This window comes from Bradysia coprophila, unplaced genomic scaffold, assembly GCF_014529535.1.
Source record: "Bradysia coprophila strain Holo2 unplaced genomic scaffold, BU_Bcop_v1 contig_297, whole genome shotgun sequence".
In the NCBI taxonomy this organism is placed as follows: domain Eukaryota; kingdom Metazoa; phylum Arthropoda; class Insecta; order Diptera; family Sciaridae; genus Bradysia; species Bradysia coprophila.
Genome location: NW_023503555.1, coordinates 2,060,866 through 2,080,360, shown reverse-complemented (window position 1 = coordinate 2,080,360; position 19,495 = coordinate 2,060,866). Strand labels below are relative to the sequence as shown.

At 33.6% G+C, this 19,495-nt stretch overlaps 1 protein-coding gene across 2 annotated transcripts in view; it reads right to left on the bottom strand.

Annotated features, from left to right (window-relative positions):
• Window positions 1-430: 430 nt before the first annotated feature.
• The window catches only part of LOC119078824 (E3 ubiquitin-protein ligase TRIM9), a 123,334-nt gene continuing 104,269 nt past the window's right edge, over window positions 431-19,495 (bottom strand). Inside the window, exons 2-10 of one of the 2 annotated variants that reach the window (XM_037186531.1) lie at window positions 11,392-11,487; window positions 9,515-9,646; window positions 9,293-9,394; window positions 7,183-7,342; window positions 6,852-6,884; window positions 5,823-5,962; window positions 5,328-5,466; window positions 4,342-4,575; window positions 431-3,453 (exon numbers count right to left, since the gene is read on the bottom strand). In XM_037186531.1, the coding sequence (XP_037042426.1) occupies window positions 3,164-3,453; window positions 4,342-4,575; window positions 5,328-5,466; window positions 5,823-5,962; window positions 6,852-6,884; window positions 7,183-7,342; window positions 9,293-9,394; window positions 9,515-9,646; window positions 11,392-11,487 (1,326 nt within the window). In that variant the 3' untranslated portion in view covers window positions 431-3,163. The remainder of the gene's footprint in view (window positions 3,454-4,341; window positions 4,576-5,327; window positions 5,467-5,822; window positions 5,963-6,851; window positions 6,885-7,182; window positions 7,343-9,292; window positions 9,395-9,514; window positions 9,647-11,391; window positions 11,488-19,495) is intronic. The other variant, XM_037186532.1, reaches the window with a different exon arrangement.

The window sequence follows — 19,495 nt, the reverse complement described above, 5'->3', positions numbered from 1 at the left end:
TAAAATGAGATCTGAATACATGTGTTCTATAAAGAGCTTTTTAACTTTTAACCAAAAACAAATTGACTTACCTTTACTGCAGATTACCTATTAATATGGAAATACACCCCTCTGTACCACGTTATCATCGATCGTTAAAATTAACCTCAAAAATAAAACAATTTTCGAATTTATAATTTAGTAACTTGTGAATTTTTATTTTATCCTTTTGTTTCACCATATTGAGAGTAGGTATTCATATATATAGAAATATTGAAACAGATATGTCAATTAATAATAAAAAATAAAAACAAAACTTTTTTTTTGATTCTCTGACATTTTACACAAATACATCGGAGCGCTATATTATTCATTCTAGAGATACAAATATTTTTCCGGACGAAAATTCATGATGCCTAAAAAACCGGGTTCGATTGAAATATTTTTTTTTATATTTTAAGTGCTCGATGTCATACAAAAAATGCTATTTTTTTAATTGAAATTTTCAATTAAGGGGAATTTTTTTTCAATTTTTTCATTTATTTATTTACGCTTTACCTTTAACCATCAATAAATAGACGGAGTACCAATATTTTATTGTACAAATAACTAGTTTTCTGTTTTTCTGTTACACAATTTCATTGTTAAACTTATCAAATATTTTTGTTTTTCATTTCTTTTTCATTTAATCTGTTTCTTTTACTTTTTTTTTAAATAATGCCAACATGCGCCGTCATGGTTTTTTTTTAGAAAAATGGCACTACTTTCTCTTTCTGTAATGGCAACGTTTAGTCAACTTCTTAACGATTAATACATAACTATTTACAATATAAATTTCATTTATTCTTAATTTTTCTCATTAAATAAATTGTTGAGGAAGGAATTCGTTTTTCTTATGCGACAATATTTATGTATACCACGACAGATTCAATAAAAAATTAAACTTTCCATCTGTGGTCAATATAAATACATCGTCTGGGTGTTGAACTGTTATTCAACGTCTACCGTGTATCTACAGTTTCAGTTTTGCATTAGCTTATAATTTCTGTTTTGAGAGAGATTCGTTTTATTAAATCCTGCCAAAATCGGATGAATGAGAGAACCGAATTTTAGTACACTTAAGGGGTCATTCATAAATGACGTCCACTACTTTTCGTCAGTTTTAGACCCCCCCCTCCCCCCTCGTCACGCAAAAGTGGTCAAATTTGACCCAATTTTGTATGGAGTGTCCGAAATCGTAGACCCCCCCTCCCCCCTCAGTATCGGACGTCATTTATGAATGACCCCTAATAAGTATTGAGTCGCCAAATATTGGTACCGTACTTGACTAAACCGAGTATCTCAATAAGTAGTAGATCGAAAAGTACTGATGGAGGATAAATCTATTTCTCAGATTAGGTTGGACCTGTTTTAGTTCGTGAGGTTCATGAAGTTATTTGACTCTTTTTCTTTATAGTTTAGGGTCTCCTGAACTCAATCTTGTAGAATCAGAACAGACCTGACGTGAAAAGATTCAGGTTTTCAATTTCATGTTTCAGACCTGTTCTGACCATTTTCTGTATCCACAAGCTACAGTACTTTTTCGAATCTCAAATAGAGATTTAAAGTTGGTAAGTGAACTTTTCAGAAAGACTCATTGATCTGTTATCGACATTACTGACAAATACAACCGACCACCTCCGGTTGATGTGGATTTATATAGTGAAAAATATGTTAAAACAAATGAAGTAACAGATTTCGTTGCAAGACACTATAGGCTGTAACTATGAACTAAAGAAATAACAGATTCAGTTATTACAAGACAGGCGATTCTATTGATGACAAAATAAGCCAAAAATTTTTTTTCCATCATTCGAGGTCATAGAAATAACTAGCTCGATCCGAATTTGGCGGACTGTCGAATAAAATCTCTTTGTGGGGTTTTTGATTTTCATTAACACATGGATTACTTGACACAATTTTATCAACTGGGTAAACAACACTGAAGGTATGTTATGACTAATTTCACTCGAGTTAAGACAATTTGCTCAGACATGGTGGTTGATTCGTATAACAGTTGGAAACATTGCACGGTTATAACTAATTACTGAACCTGACAAATATTAATTTCATCTGTTATCAACAACGACTACACATATAAACGGTGAGTTTTGACTAATATGTTCGTTTAAACGCGAGCAGTAAATGTTATGATAAGAGCAATGAAGTAGAAGATTTCGCATCAATGTCTTCAAAATTGTCGAAGACGTTATAGACTTGATAATTATACTGTTGTTTGCTTGCCGTTCTGTGATAGAATGATAAACAAAAGAATGCATGTTATCCAGAAAAACCACCAATTTAAATCAGTGCCCTAAATTCTACTGCCTCATAAATAATCACCGCTTTCACTGTAGCGTTGCTCCTAGCATAATAGCATAACATAGACAATATGGTGCGGTCTGATGAAATCAAAATAGTGCTATGCTTTCAGTTTATTTGTGAACCAACTTCAGTGTTTTAGTTTAATATTTAGCATGTCATTGCCACACCATCTCTTCTCTTATAGGGCATCAGTTGCACGTTTTTTAAAAATCTATCCTTGTACGGCTGACTCTTCTTGATAATTTACCGTCGCAAAATTTTCTTGTTTTCCAAAGTTAGTGACGACGACCCTCAACACTTTTACATCGTCGGCTTGCCTCTATGAAGCCGATCCAATTACTTTCTTAACGTTTTAGCACCCATTTACGTTTCAGATTTTATGTCTTTTCTCTCTCTATTTCTCAGATTGATTATAGTCTCACCATTTCCCATTACTACTGCTTTGCACACGTAAAAAATAGGAGCAATTCGCTTACTGGAACCCGTTAGGTAACTTGAATAGTCTAATCTAAATGTACATCGAAATGCTGAATTGAGATTGGCTGCACAATTTTTATTTGGGATTATTGTACATCGACGGTGTATTTACAGGACACGGTACACAAAGGGTTCTTGATTATTTTTTTCTCTACTCAAAGATGTTTTAGATCCTTGCTTTCGGTGAGCGCCTGTCGAATTTCATTGCATCAAATACCGTACGCAATCTCAAACTATTAATCGCCGAAAATGTGCTCAGTATTTCGTTTGGTTAAAATTTTTAATTCGAAACTTTGTCTCTCAAACAAACAAAAAAACCTCCCGTCCGGCTTTACTGTAATTATCAGTGAAAATCCATTCTCGGTGCATCGATGGCCGAATGGAGTGTTACGGTGACACCACGATTAAGACTAACAGCCGGATAAAAAACACCATATAAATCACGAAAAGCCACCGATCCTTGTGGCATTTCATTTACCAGAAAGCTCAGTGTGTGCCTCTCCAAATTCAACAGTATTCCGATTGTGCTACCAGACGTTATGCCACCCTCGACTCGTCGTTCATGCACCGAATTATGTTGAAACCATGAACGCTGCCGGTCTATGTACATTGCGAACGCTTTATCGTCTTTGCCTGGTGGTGGGATGGGCGAAAAACGGGAAAAAAAATGCGAAATAAATGAAAAGAATTTTTTGTTGTTCTGTTGCTGTTGTTGTTGTAACAAAAGCAAGTTGAAAATATGATTTATTATCATCACAATATAGCTTTCGGTGTGTTCAAGGCGATATTACGGATATAGTCCAGTGAAAATGATGTTTTACGTTGATAAATTTAATGATTTTGATTCATTGAAAGTGCACGGCGATAGTGCACGTAACGATGATGGCTATTTTCTGAAACCAATAAAACGAAGACCGTACATGTACGGAATAGTGGGACGGGGGACACGTTCAAAGGCTCTCTCCGTACAATGCAATTTACATTTAAATGGAAAAGTTCAGGTTTAATTTTCATACAATTGTCTTATCGGTATCCGGTCGTTGTGCTACTTGAATGAAGTGTATAAACAACCAACGACGACGGACATTATTATCTTTAGTGCAAATTCAATAAAGACGAAACTTTATAGAGCACGTAGGAGATGCACTTGAACGTTATGCCAGAGTTTACGTCTTGTATTTTAGCACGAGCTTTAGCGTCACTAAATTACAGCATACATAATGCGGATCTTCAAAGGTTTCGTACACTTTTTTGCTCCATGTTAAGCTTAATCTCATGAAAAAGCTCCGGAAATTAATTTCCCTCATTCCACGCATCATGGAAAAAAGATCCATTCTCTCACAACAGATTTTTCACCCGAATCAATCGTTTAATTTCCTCTTAATTTACTGAACTTGTCTACGGCCGCCATACACCTCCACAGTATTTAATGAAGTTTCTGTCTCCCGCACATATTTTCACTGAACAATACCTACTGGTGTGTGCATCAAAACAGAAAAAAACAAAAACAAAATTTCTTACCCAACATTTTATCTCTAGCCACGTCAATTCGTGCCACCCCAAATGCCGGATCAGTATCAGCCGTATATTTATCGATTGTAAATTCCCAGTAGTGAATGCCACGGGAAAAACCAACTGAGCCCAATGCAACACGATGTTCCCATCCGTCAACTGACACCGTTGAATTGTCATTTGTAAAGATTAGACCCGAACCAAGACCGTCACTTAATTGCGGGTCAAATGTGAACCAAGCAACTGGAAAATGGGTAAAGAGCAAAAATTGTAAAAAAAAAGAAACCGACAACAACGGATAATGGGAAAGATTTATATCATCAGCATATAAATAAGGCTGGCTTGTCTCGGTCTCGGGTTTGTTGTTGGGGTTTTTTGCAGGGACTTTTTTTGAGAAAACATTTTTCAGAATTTTCCTGTCGTTTCCAAAATTCCAGCTAGTTTTACTAGATTTTCACAAACATTTTTCTTAATTTTCACGAAAATATTTTTTGGGAAAATTTGGGAAAATGTAGGAAAAATTACGAAAAATCTGGAAAATTGATGAAAAAATGGAAAAACATTTTTCCAAAAATAGTCCCTGGGTTTTTGTCTATTTTGTTTTTTTTTGTTCCTTTCTTTCTTTCGTGTTTCGTTTCTCTCCGCTTCCATTCACTAGTCGAATACATGTCATGGCGATGTGTACATTTCGCATTTGGCTCGCTGATATTTGTATACACAAGGACTCATATTCAGGGAATTTTATAGTTATAAGTAAAATTAGATTAGGTCTGCTTTTGTCAGGACAATTTAATGGAAAAGTTCCATTTGTTCGAGAGCAAAAAAATGCTTGGATACGTCGTTAGCTTGACTATCGGAATAATGAAATCATTATGTAGCTAAACCACAGTGCCATTCCAGCAAGAAATTAATAAAAAGATTTCCCTTTGCTGGCAGATCTTCGCCGCAGTTGGGTGGGGTTTATATCAACCATTAAGCAAATCAAAGAAAATTACCTTCAGCTGTTTGCAGGCCAATTAATTCCGAATATTCACCTTCGCCCGTACTGTTGAATGCCTTTACACGCGCATTGTACATGGAATTAAAATGCAGTCCGTCGACGGTGCATATTGTTTCCTTTCCGCAATAGACTTCCTGCGAAATGTTTAATGAAATACCATTTTAATGAGATTTTGCCTTTTAATTGTGTTACATAAACTATGTTGTCAAGACGAAGTTGCATCGTTTCTATGGAAGACAACGTATTCCGTTCCACTTCTTTAACAATTAAAATCCCCGATTGCATTCACGTATACATACATGCACGTACACTCCCATATCATTGGCAAATAAAATTTACTTTATTACAACATTTTATGTTCATTAAAAGCGCAAAAGTTTCGCTCTAATAACAGAACGCAGACATGATTCCACTTCGCGTTTAATGTTTAGTTAAGCATTTTCGGTTGTAAGTGGCACTTTACTTTTGTAATTAAACACAAGCTACTTACCCGAAATTCACCACCACTACCGTCGTCCAATTCGAGAACGTAGCCTTCGATAAATGAATGGCTCGGTGCTTGCCAAGCAACTGTAACCGAATTATTTTCAGCCGAACAATCTTCGGGAATCATGCTTGGTGCTAGTGGAGCTGTAAAACGATTTAGTTTTGAAATGTGGGTTTTTATTGAATTATAGTTCACAGCGGGGTAAAATTAGTTTCGAGAAGCTTTCCTTACTTTCCTTTAATTTTCTACCGAGTTTCTGATATATCTCCTTAATTTCGTCTGACTTTTTTACAGTAAAATGTGAAGAAATTTGTAAAGGCAGGAACCAAGGCAACTATTGGGCCGAAGAGAAATTTTGCGTTGCTCAGTGCGACACTATGCTGCGTTTTCCATTGCTACAACTCGGATTACAATAGAAAATTGTCGCTCTTAGCAGCAACGCTCTAGTGTTTTGGCCTAAGGTCTTTAAGTTACTGGCAAACATATTGTCGGTCTCACGACACGAAGGCGCATTCGATAAAATTCCATTGCGTTTTAAAGTCTACCTCCACTTGTCGTAAGATGACGATACGAAAAGACTCGTTGACTCTTGAAAATTTGTGAAGGAAAAAGATTTTCTATCAAACACGAAACGTTACCCTGAGAATATCAGTCATATGTTATCTTAGACAAAAATAGCACTTTTTGCACACACAAAAAATAATCAACAATCGGATTTAATTCACCTCAAGTTTCGCTTTGTGTAACAAGCAAGTGAGAAATGCAAGCAGCTAAATTTTAACTGCCACCGCGATAGGAGACAATACGTCATTATACATAGAAATAATCGATACCGACTAATACTCTTTTATCTAGTAGGAAAATGTATATTGAACAAATCAAGTGAAAGATTTCGTATCAAACACTAAACGACTTATAACATAAGATTTCCTTAATCAAAAGAAGTAGTAGATTCGTGACTTGCAGAACGATTCAAAATAAAAAACCTAAAACTTGTCGCAGCAAAGTTTTATCCATAATCACTCATCTCACCTGCAGGAATTCGTTCTTCTCCATCTCTTGCAGCTGCATTCCCAAAATTAAGTTTCGAAAATTAATTTTTATTTTTCTTTTATTCAAATTCTTTGCGATAATCACACCACAATTATCCTCCAAATTCTTTTCATATCAACCAAAATGTGTTTCATGCACACGCATACCCTCACTTAAAATGTTAAATTCGATAAAAAAAAGGCCATTTATTTGGAACGATAAGAATAATATCGAAAGAACGAAAAAGAAATGATGGAAATAAATAATGGGACATAACGAGAAACATGCATTGGCTATTGAACTTGACGTTTTATGTGTTTGTTTTACTTACGTTTCATCTGAATGAAATTAAGATTGTCAACAGCACGAACGACAGGTGCATCGTCAAGTGTTAGATCAACGATCGGTGATACGCGTGGCGCTGCATTTGTCACTTCTTGGTGCCATGTCATGTCGGTGTTAGCGACGCGATTTATAAGCATTGATCCCACCTAATCGTAAAAGAAATATAATAAAAACATGAAGTTGATATCTTTTTGAAGAAGAGTCATGAGTAATAGACAATTAGCCCACATAACGATAGACGACATAATAACTTTCTAAGCTCGGAGCCCGCTTGAAACCCGAATCAATGAATCAATCAATGGATCTGTTATGGACAACGACGACAAGATTAAGCCAAAAGTTTAACATTTGCTCACCTATATATGTGAAACAGTTTGATATAACGAATTGAAAGATTTTGTGTCAAAGATGGAAAACTAGATTTAACAACGGAAGTAATAGATTTAATGATTGTTATACGCACGCCATCACCATTTGTAGAAGATATAAATTCTGCTATACCCTCGCCATACTTTTCATACAAAAAGTTAACGAAAAAGAAGGAATAGGCTGTAACAATCAGGTGTAAAACAATCAAAATATTTTCTTGTTATATTGTTCTTACTCGTGGTACTTGTCCTCTACAAAAACCACTAAAAACATTTCTTGTCCACGAGAGGCAGAATAAAAAAAACTTTCAAGTTCATCGTGTTAGAATTCAATTGAAGTAGATTCGTTTGTTGCCGTTTGATCAGCTCTGAGAAAGGACAGCCGAAATTAGAAATTTTACCGAAATTAGAGTATACAAAAGTCACCACGAATGTTTTGATTTGTTTGTGGCGGTTTGAATATCTCTGAGAAAACCAAGCAGTCTATTCAAATTTAGGCAAACTGTTAACTTTTCTCATAAACTGATCAAACAAACTGCCACAAACAAATCCATCTTTTATTGAAAGCTTTTACCCATTTGTGGTGGTTATTGTCGTCCTACATTTTTATTTAAAAAGAAATTTTGTAAGACGATCTCTGCCAAAATACAGTTAAAAAACGCCCAAATGTAGGCTTTTCAACAAAGTATCCTATTAAACTTTTACGCATCTCCATCTCATCAATTTTACATCTAGGAAAACTCATGTAAAACTTTGAATGCCTAAGAAAGTTCGTAATTTCCTCTAAAATTAACCCCAATTCAAATGCAGAGCAAACGGCACACAACACGTCCATCCAGGCTACCACCACCACCACTACCACATACTTTTAATTACTTATCAGCCAAACTAAAACAGAAATATTTCGAAATAATTCAAATAACTCTTTGCAATTTGTTGCTTTTCATGTTTGCAAAGCCACATTATAATAAAAAAATAGACCGCACCGCATTAAATTAATGAAAACGTGTAGCGCATGTAATTTTATTTATGAAAATGTGTGCCTTCGACAAAAAATCCACCGCAATTTTCTTTCGCTAAAATTTTATCTCGAAAATCCACTTCAAAATGCAACTGGAAAAACAGGCCGCAAGCACCACCACCACTACTCATACCCCTCGACTGTGTTGAAATAAATATATCGAAATTCATGTTTATCCTAAAAATATTATTATGAATTTTGCACAAAAACGATAATAATTTCCATATCACGCACATATCATGCACGTGGAACAGCATGGTATATTATATCAAACATTCCTGCATGTTCGGGATATGATGTTTTAATATTATAAAATTTTCGGTTCGGGGTGGTGTATGTGTACATACCAGCAAAACATTGAAAATACATTTCCACAAAATGCTGTTTTTCCCACATTAGTAACGTTTGGATAATTCACAATTGGTGTGCATTTTTATGGATGTCGGAATATGGGGTTAGATTTTCGGTTTAGAGCGAGAGGTGATTTACAAAGCAAAACCAAAATCCTATCAAAGTGTTATCGTTGTTTTGTGTGGACTCAAATTATTAATTCGGTTGTTCCGATTATATTCAACCGTTTCAGCTAACCCATAAATTGGTTTTCAATTGCAAATTCGGAATGAAAACTTTCGTCGAAAATTATTTACGGGATGGGGCGGAAAAAATGTTGAACGATCAGCATGTTAATTCTTTTTTACGTTGTTTACCTGTAAAAATGCTGCGCTATCAGTCTCTTTCAGTGCTTCGATACAGAATTGTATTAGGCCGGTAGTTTGTTGCAATTTGCCGGTACAACTTGTTTGCTGTTCCTGTTGGAAGAAAGAATAAATTTCGTTCAAAAAATTATTTTTTTTTGCATATTTTTCATCAAAAATAATTTTCTCTTTTCGCAATTTCCGTGACGAAATAAACCAGAAAATTGAACTTACTCTTAATATCCTAATTTTGGTATCTTTATCCTGTCGTATCGCCTCCAGCAAATACTCCCTCCGATTATGTATGGCTTGGATTAAGGCTTCGCATTGTGTGGTCACCAGCCTTTCAAATTCCTGGCATGAATCCTGCCACGAAAATATGATCGAAATATGAAATCGAAAAATTAATGAAAGTCTCTGCGCTGTATATACGTGTTATATTGGTGGTGTTTTATGGTTATTATGGTTATGGCAGTATATAAAATCGGCTTGAGACATCGGAAACTAAATATTTAGCCGGCAGTGATGAGATATAATTTGTGTGGGGATCGATAAATGGACGAAAGAGGCATATAACATTTAATTTGCAAAAGTTTAAATGAAAAAAAAAAATTCTTAAAGAAAATGTAAATTAGGAAATTGGAATTTTTCCGCTTATTTTTCTTTTTGTTCTTCGCTCTGACGGCTTTGATAGACACGACAAAAAAAAGCCTATCCTAAACTTACAAACAACGTATTAAATTCGCTTCAGCCTTTTATCATCGCTGAATGCTTCCGTCGTAAATTTATTAATCGGTCTTCTATATACACCGGGTAGATAGAGAACGAGAAGAAAAAACTGGCTTGATGAATAGACGTTAGGGAATGTGTATTTTATACACATTGGAAAAGCGGAGAATGATATTCGGAAAATTCTTTTTTAAATCAAATTTTATTTTAAATATTCATTGAATGTGTAACGGAAGAAAATTATTGAGCACATCGTAGCGTAACTGAAAATGAAAAATTGATTTGAAAATAAAGTGAATATTAGATGCGAAAAAAACGGGTGCTGGATGGATATACATAATAAAAATATGAAGTTTGTGTATAGCGTACGGCGTAGTTTTATTAAATATCACAGGATATTGTGGAAGGAGGCGTAGGAGGGGATATTGCGAGTGAATAACAAGGGAAAATATGATAAATGAGTAGTGAACATTTTATATGTTTATAAAGTAGTGTCTAATGATGTTTACTTTTCAAAACGAATATAATTTGAATGGAAATTTATTCCCCGACGTTTTTTTTCCGTATTTTTCGTTGAAAATGATCAATATGGAAATTTTGCTATATTTTTCCGTGACGATGAAACTTTGTCGGTTAAATTTCAAAATTTGCATTCATCAGTCGAATTTGAGGTAAGTTATATATTTTTCCAACAACTTTTCAGAAACCCAATCAGGAAACTACGAATCATTTTGTAAACTTTTACAATAGTTTGACAACATCGACTCATTTGTTGTACATATATGTTGTACTTTCCGGGGGCGAAATTTATTGCAATTCAATTACAGTTCGATAATAGTTATTCAGGGTAAGAAGTTTGGATATGGGTGGAGAGATGTGAAAATAATGAGCTTGTCAGTTCAAATGTTCTTGTAACAAATTAACCGACATTAACAGGCTTTATAGAGTACGAAAGGATCTGTAAGCCAAGAATAAATTTTTTGCAAAACAAAAAACCGCAATCTACATTGAGAGATTCAATCGCAAGGCAATGGGTTTTGAACAAAGTTCATATGAGAATTAGGGACCACTGTGCTGTGGGACTATTTTGAAATCGGTTTCGCAAACATTCAAGGACTATTTTTTTCCTAAATTTTCCTGTTTCCCTTACAATTTTCCATATTTTCGGAGGGGGATCGCATATAGTTTCACCAAAAAAAATAGTTTCAGAAAAATGTCTTTCCAGATATAGTCGCTGCAAATATTTCTTCAAATTTCTCAAAGAAGGGTTTTCCCTTTTTAATGATTTCTCAAAAATAGTCCCTGGAGGTCATACAGGTCCTAGCTTCTAAGTTTTGCTACTCACCAATACTTTAATAAATTTGTTCAATAAAACTACTTACCGTGACTTTGTCGCTCATACCCTTCAGTCTTTGTATAAATTCTGTTGTTGAACGGGCCTTTTCCGATAGTTGTTGAAGATTATGCGAAAGTTCCGTCTGTAAACAATGAGAAAAGGAATCGAATTAGCGATTTGATGGTCCAAATAATTATAATTTAATTTCAGAAACAAACAAAGAAAGAAATGTTGAATTTATAGATCTATTACTTCATATGTTAAAAGTTAAGCTTGACAGAAAATCTTCTACTTCATTAGTTTGAACATTGGATTTTCTGTCGTATTCATCAATAACATTTCAGCGTATCTAAAATTCGTTTATTAAATTATTGAACCTTTTATCAATGTGACCGAACCCACTTTAGATTTCATTGAAAATCCATAAATCTCTCTTCCTTTTTTCTCTGTGCTATAAACCTGTTCGAGAACTTCAACATTGTTTTAGAGTTAAGTTCCGCCAAATCCATATCCGGACACATAAAAACCTAATGCGTCAAAATCCCGAGTTACAAAATCAGGATGAAAACACCGAATTTTGTATCTTCCGGAATTTGATCTGTGATCTGTGCCCGCTTATTTCTAATTTGCCTGTAGCGCTACCACGATTTTTTTTATAATGAAACTTAACAGGACAAAAGGTCTACACTTAACAAAATTACTGAAGTATCACCTTTTCGTTCAGATTCTACATAATTTCTAGATCCACAAATTTGACAGTCTTGATATTGAATGGTTTTTTGGTTTTTATCCTATATAGTAAACTGGTCGTTATACGTGTGCGACAAGAATTTCGACTGGGAAAAAATGCAAAAATGTTATTCAATATAACTGCTGTCAGAGTCTGTGGTAAAGTGATAATTCCTAATTTTTCATAATTGTATACGACAACAGTTATCTTAATATTTTTTAATAGCCACCGCCAGTTGTATTACAGGCAGCCATACATATAAGTCATTTTTTTAATTTTCCTTTTTTATCTGCATATTTACTATTATACTTCAGAGATATTACCCTTACCCTGGCATGCATTGTACCGCACTTGAACACGAATTAAACCATCAGATAACAAACCGCAATCATCCGTTATGTTCAAAGATATAAAATTCTATTTTTGAGCATTAAATTTCTCGCAAATATGAAACCACAAGACATGAAAGCATCTTGCACAGAATTTTATGGAAACTTTTTCTTTCGAAATATCAGCGAATATACGACATGAGATAAGTCTACCTTTCAGTCAAACAGACAATTTTTAGATGAACTTTGAGAGTTACACAATTTTTTTTTTGTGATATGTTTAACAAAAAAAATTCAACGTTCCTGAAAACCGTCTCCACGTAACATTTCGTTTTACGGCGTCTTGTGTTTATTTTTATTATAATATTTTGTGGTTTTTGCGTTTCATATAGCACTATACGTTCACATAATATTCTTAGTCGGGTTTTGACTGAAAACATACACCGGAGAACATCTTATATTTACATATATACTAGTTCGTAAACCATTTATAACCGTAGACCTTAACCTTATGTAAATTGTATATGTACTCTGTGGCATGACATTCTCTGTGTCGTGTAAAATAGAACTTAGTTTGTATCTGTCGAGTTGGTTTTTTATCAGCTTTATCAAGGTTTTGTATGAATATTAGAAGGAGAAAAAACGCGTAATATTAACATGGAAAATGCCATTGAAAAAGAAAATTAACTTACGACAATTTAATGCCATTAAATATGTAAAGTACCATAAAGAAAAGATTGTGATTTCCTTCCATAATTTTTCGTATTTTTATTTATTCCCTTGACTGAAAGTCATGGTCGTACGACAGAAATACCCGGAACGATAAGCTCATTATAATGTATTGAAAATTTTCTACATATTTGTAATAGTAGATTACAGAAGATTTTCTGCAATTGTTTAATAGACATGCATACAATGTTTGCAGCATATGAGCCGAAGGCGAACGACAATTCTAGATCTCATCTCAGAAAAAAAAAATTGAGCAGCGAGCTGGTAGTAATTATATCCACGTTATACGTTTTGTGGAGTGAAAGAGGACTAAGAGCGCTCACCCCTTAGCAAATTTTTAGCCTACATTTGTGCGCAAAAATATTCATTTTTTGATTATTTCTCTAAACCAAAATCTTTTTTTGAAAAAGTAAAACCATTAAAGCCTGCAAAAATGTGTTACTTTTAACGGAAAAATTGGTTTGTGGTTGACGACTTATCCCACTTGGAGGAACATTTGCAAAATGTGTAAAATACACATTTTGAAAAGGTTTCTCCAAGTGGATACGGTTATGACTCACAAACCAAATTTTCCTGTAAAAGTAACATATTTTTGCATGCTTTAATGGTTTTACTTTTTCAGAAAAATATTTTGGTTCGGAGAAATCATCAAAAAACGAATATTTTTGCGCACAAATGTAGGCTAAAAATTTTCCAAGGGGTGAGCGCTCTTAAGTACGAGATACGAACTCAACCGATGGATCACATTGGAGTAACGATATAAGAGGTATCTTAGAAATAATTTCTTCCTTGCGTCACGATCTGGAGGCGTGTTGTGGATTAAAAAATGCCAAGAATATCAAAGAATGAATGATGCATATGAGAGTAACCAGAGTGCGATATTGAGTGTTTTTTCTCATTTTTAAGCAGTTTGAGAACTCAAAAATATCACAAATTATTCCGGTTGAGCCCCCATGTACAAACAAGGGCCTATTTTAGAGGATTCAAATTCCGAATGGAACAAACGAAAATCACGGTCCGTTTTCTTGTAAAAAATAGAAAATCTATTGAAAAAAAAAGATCCGTCAAGGGGCCTGACCCACCCAAATTGGAGGTTCATCGTTTCTGTTCATACAATAAATTATTATACTCCCCATTAGCGTGTAATTACTGCTATGCGCGCTCTAAGAACATATTATTCAACGATTATTTTTATGAATTTTTTTTCTTCTTCATTCAAAACTTCTTTTTCATTCCATTCCCAAGTTTAACTTTCTTAATTACAAAAACTTATATTTGAATTGCCTTGGTGGATCAATTTGCTCAATGTAATTTAATGTTTCATTTTCATTCAATGATTTTCTTTTGTACAAAAACCGAGAAAGCAAACTGTTTATATTGTGTTAGCTTATATACATATCGAAAACCATTATTCCAATTATGGATTCGGTTTTCTGTTCCATCTTTTTATCTTTCAGTTTTTTTTTTACTCGTCCAGACTTTATAAAATTAATCATTTTTGTCATTTTACTATAGAACTTCATCGATGCGTATAATTAGCATGTTTATTAATCATTTTTGTTTTATTCATGCGATGAAATTAAAATGAAAATCCAAAGTTACCAACTTTAATTGCGGTCATATTTCACCGTATTTATTGATAAATATATGAATGGTTGGGGTGGGGCACTTGGTAGATATGGAATCGCAAAAAGAAACGCAAATTACATTGAGAACGGTGTAGGCTTATTACAATTGTATATTCTGTTTCAGACTCACATTTTCCGGTTGTTTTTTTGTATTGACGTTCCTGCTTGGAAATTCACCCGAGTACGTAACTAATTTGACGACGACGAGCAATTACTTTCGTTTTACGATCACACAGATATACCGATATGGTGAGGCTTATGAGCCCACTTACAATGCGCTTGAAACATGGATAATTGACGTAGATTTGAAATATTTTTACGATGCACCATAAAACGGAGCAACATTGTTCGGGAGAATTGAATTTTATACTGGAAATGTTGGCCATTAATTTATGGAATTGAAGAGAAATAATTGAAACTGACAATGTTGTCGAGAATGAGTTTTTTTTTCGTTGAAATTCAATAAGTGTTCGTCAAATTTTGATAGATTGTTGCGGTTCCATACTTACACTGCAGGTAAAAGACTAAATATTTTCATTGTTCAATATTTTCATTCCAAAAAAATCCAATTTCTCAATTATCAAGCGGAAGACAGAGAGTGAAGGTGATCCATGAAACATTCAAAAAAATTACAATTCGTAAAACACAGTCGTCGACTTTGAACTATGTGCCCTATTTCGTTTAGTTGTATTTTACTCACCAAAACAGCTTTACGTCAAGTAAAGACAATGTGCAACAACTTTTGTTTGAATGTGTCGATCAGCTGAAAACCATCTGAAACAAAATGCGTCGCGTATTTCAAAGCGCAGATTTTACGCGCTATATAGCGCCAAACTAATGTTTAAACAAATGAAGTACAAGATTTTCTGTTAAATGCTAGGTGATACGTTAAACAGATGAAGTAGAAGATTTGATAATTTTTGATTATATGCCGTGATACGCTTGCCGATTGTGAAACGTTAACAAAAAAAACTTTCTACGGTTTCACCCAGTGCAAGTGTAACAGTAATCTTAATAACTTGGAAGCATAAGATGAGTTTCTTGGTCAACACATAAAGTATTCAAGCCTTCGCTGATCGAGTCTCAACTGACATCTATGTAGGACGCAATATTAGTAGATTATTCACCCCTGTCCACATGTTTATTAAGACACTTGGGGAGTTATTGCATGAGCCGTATGCGAACACTGTTGGCATGATATTTCACTTGACATTCTGGCAACAAATGAGTACACTGTTGGCATGATATTTCAATTTATTTCCGAAAAACTAAATTTTATTGAAAATTTAAAATATAAATTCCGATGACATAGACTATCTATCGTCATTTTGTCATAATCTAAATTTAACTAGATCCCTCAACCACCAAACCAATTTCAACATAACGTAAGCCCTCCGCACAGCAGCCATTTATCGGAATGATAATAAATTATTTAGGAAAAAAAAACATTCCCGAACCAAATATATAATTCTCCATATGGCACCGAACGTTATCCAATTTAAAATGCATTTTGTTAAAGTTTAAAACCGATTACGTTTTATAGTTTGTCATAATAAAATTTTTTTAAATAAAATTCGTTCCATCTGTGATTGACAATTAAACTTATTTTATTTATATTACGATTATGTCCAATGATAAAGAGTTCAATGCATAGCCGTATGTAATATATATAATGTAATAATAACGAAGAGATTTGTGTCGTTTTATAGTGTTATGGTCACACATTTTCACTTCTCTTGTGTGCTGTAATTTGTCGTCGTTTTAAAAAAATCATCAAACCAATTTGTAAAGTAATTTATGTTTCATGATTAATACATTTCGTTGAATTCTCGTTTTTTGTCGAAATGAATTTTTAATGCGTCTTTGAGTAGGAAATAAATTTTGGGTCAAATTTTTTTCTCATAAAAACCTTTAGCTACTGGATACAGCAGAGATATGAGATGTAAGTTTTGTAACAAATATGCTCACGATGATTTAATCATATGGCTCATTCCACAGTGATCCACGCTACATTCCCGAATTTTTTTTTCTGGAATTATATAAAATTGTCTCCTAATGACACTGTAGTTCTCAATCTAATATCGACAACGATGACATAAATAAATAATCAATGAACCCTGAGGGAGGTGCGGTAATCATGGTTTGATAGCGAAATGAAACGCATTTCTGTGTAACAAAATAATTTGAGATAAAAAAGTCTTCGCAATTCGATTAATCTTTTCGAAGAAGAATTTCTATTTGAATCAAAAACGTACACTATATTGCACTTACCATACCAATTATTCATTCAAAAATAATCACATTGATTTATTTTCATTTAAGTTCGCAAGAGTACACTGTGCAAACATTACATGGAATTGTTCTATGACTTTTTTGTAAACCATGCTTGTTTCAAAAAATGAAACAAAACGAAACAAATCAAAATAAAACAAAGCAAATCAAAACGAAACAAATCAAAACAAAACAAAACAAATCATGTTTCGGCCACTTGGCAACAAATTACAAGATCTGTTTTAAAGATCAATACATGGATTTCGATTATCACTCTTTCCAGGTAGCATCATTGAGATTGAACTTAGAGGTAAACAAAGTAAAATTTTAAATTTTTTAATTTAAATTGCTTCGAAACAGCTAAAAACAAATTGTTTTTCCGTGGGAAATCTACGGAAAACAAATTTAATTTGTGCTGTTTCGCGACCTAATACTTACAATATTTTTATGTTTCACTTTGTTTACCTCTAAGTCCAATCATAATTAAGCTACCATAAAAGAATAATTAACGAAATCCAAATATTAATTCTTAAAACAGATCTTGTAATTTGTTGCCAAGTGGCCGAAACATGTTTTGTTTTGATTTGTTTTGATTTGTTTTGTTTTGATTTGTTTTGTTTTGATTTGATTTGTTTTGTTTTGTTTCACTTTTTCGAAGCAATGTTGGCAACTTACAATAAAAGATCTCACAGAATAATTTCGTGTGTATGAAAAGTCAATGCACACATGATTTCAACTTCTAGGATTTGTATTAAAAAATCAACGTTGATGTGATCATTTTTGAATAAATGTTTCGTGAGTGCAGCGGTGTTATGTTTTCGTTCGAATAGAAACCATGTTTCGAAATATGTGAACAATCTGCAAGACATTTTTTATTTCAATTATATATTGTTTTAGAGAAATGCTTTTCATTTTCTGTAAAACCACGATTCCCGCACCTCACTGCATGGCTTTCTCTATATAGCAACGCGTATGGTAACACTGATGAAGTAAAAGATTTTCCATTCACCACAAGGCAATTCTTTAACCAAAAGAAGTAGCAGATTTTCGTGTGATTAAGTTTGGGCTGATCCTCTCAGCATGACATATTCTGATCCGATCATTTTAATTATTCTATCAGCTAACGACAAGCACTACAGTTTGCATTTTTTAAATATTACATTTGACGCTTGAAGAGTTGAAGTTGAACGGTTTACAGCAATCTCTTCTCTTCTGCGTATTATGTCGTTGTACTATTATAAACTTTCGTCCGAACAAAGTTTGTTGGAAGTAATTAAAACTTATCAGAAGTCAGTCTTCTACATAACCACTTGAAGGCAGTTAATTTAAATGTGAAACGTAAAGAGGTTTGAAGAGGAGCAACATGACACATTCATTTGTGAGAATAAATGTACTCTGATGACCATGCAACTGTTGAAGCAGATTATCGAACCATCACGATCTGACCTAAAATCTAGTTTTCAAGATTCTGCTACCATCCTTTATACCTTTACCAAGAGAACTTTCTAAGAAATTTGAGAGATGAGTTCAACCATAAATACCTCCACCATTACTAAATCTCAAACAAAATTCAATGTTTTGTATGAATAGGCCTATCATTGTCAAATATTTCAGTAAATTTCAGCAAATTTCACTAAAAAGTTCACCAAAAATAATAAGAAAATAATGAAATTTAAAGTGAAATTTGCTGAAATAAATCTCAATATTAGGCCCTGAATGGGACACAATTTATTCCGGTTTTAAAAACGTACGAGCTGGATAGCTTAACGAAATTGATGAAAAAGTTCCCTTACTGCTCTTGGGAATTCAATGCTTGACTTCATTCATTTTCATGGCAACCAGTAGTCAAATTGGGCCATGTAATCCACTCATAATCGTGTAGTTTTATTGGTCATTTAACAAAAGTTTTTCGTAAATAATTCATGGAATAACATGACCATCATCACCATCATCATGACCGAGGATTGACTGATAATCCCTGTTTTATGGCGTAATTGATTTTTTATATATCAATTTATGAATAACATTCTGAATTTAACTCCGTAGTAATGTGAAACAATTTATTTCGACTCCATGTCGAAAGCGTCCGTGTTTTTTTTTTCCTCTCCGTATCTTTTCTGATTAAAATGTCAATCAATCTAACATTTGAATTTAAATTGCTAATTAGGTTAAGTCTTCGTAATTCTCCAGGCGCACATACATATTTTTGTATATAACGACAGAAATAAAAAAAAAACATGAAATTCACATAAGACCCATTCATTCGGGTTACACCCAGTTTGTAATATAATATCTCCCAAGAATTAATTACGATGTTAGCATGTACATATCGCTCGTATACGTTTTACAGTTCAGGTTTTTTTTTATTTTATTATTTTTTGATTAAAGCGTTACCGGTAAATATTAATATCGTTTTCATTTTTGTACATTACGATCCAACAGCATCCCAAAAAAAACCCGAAA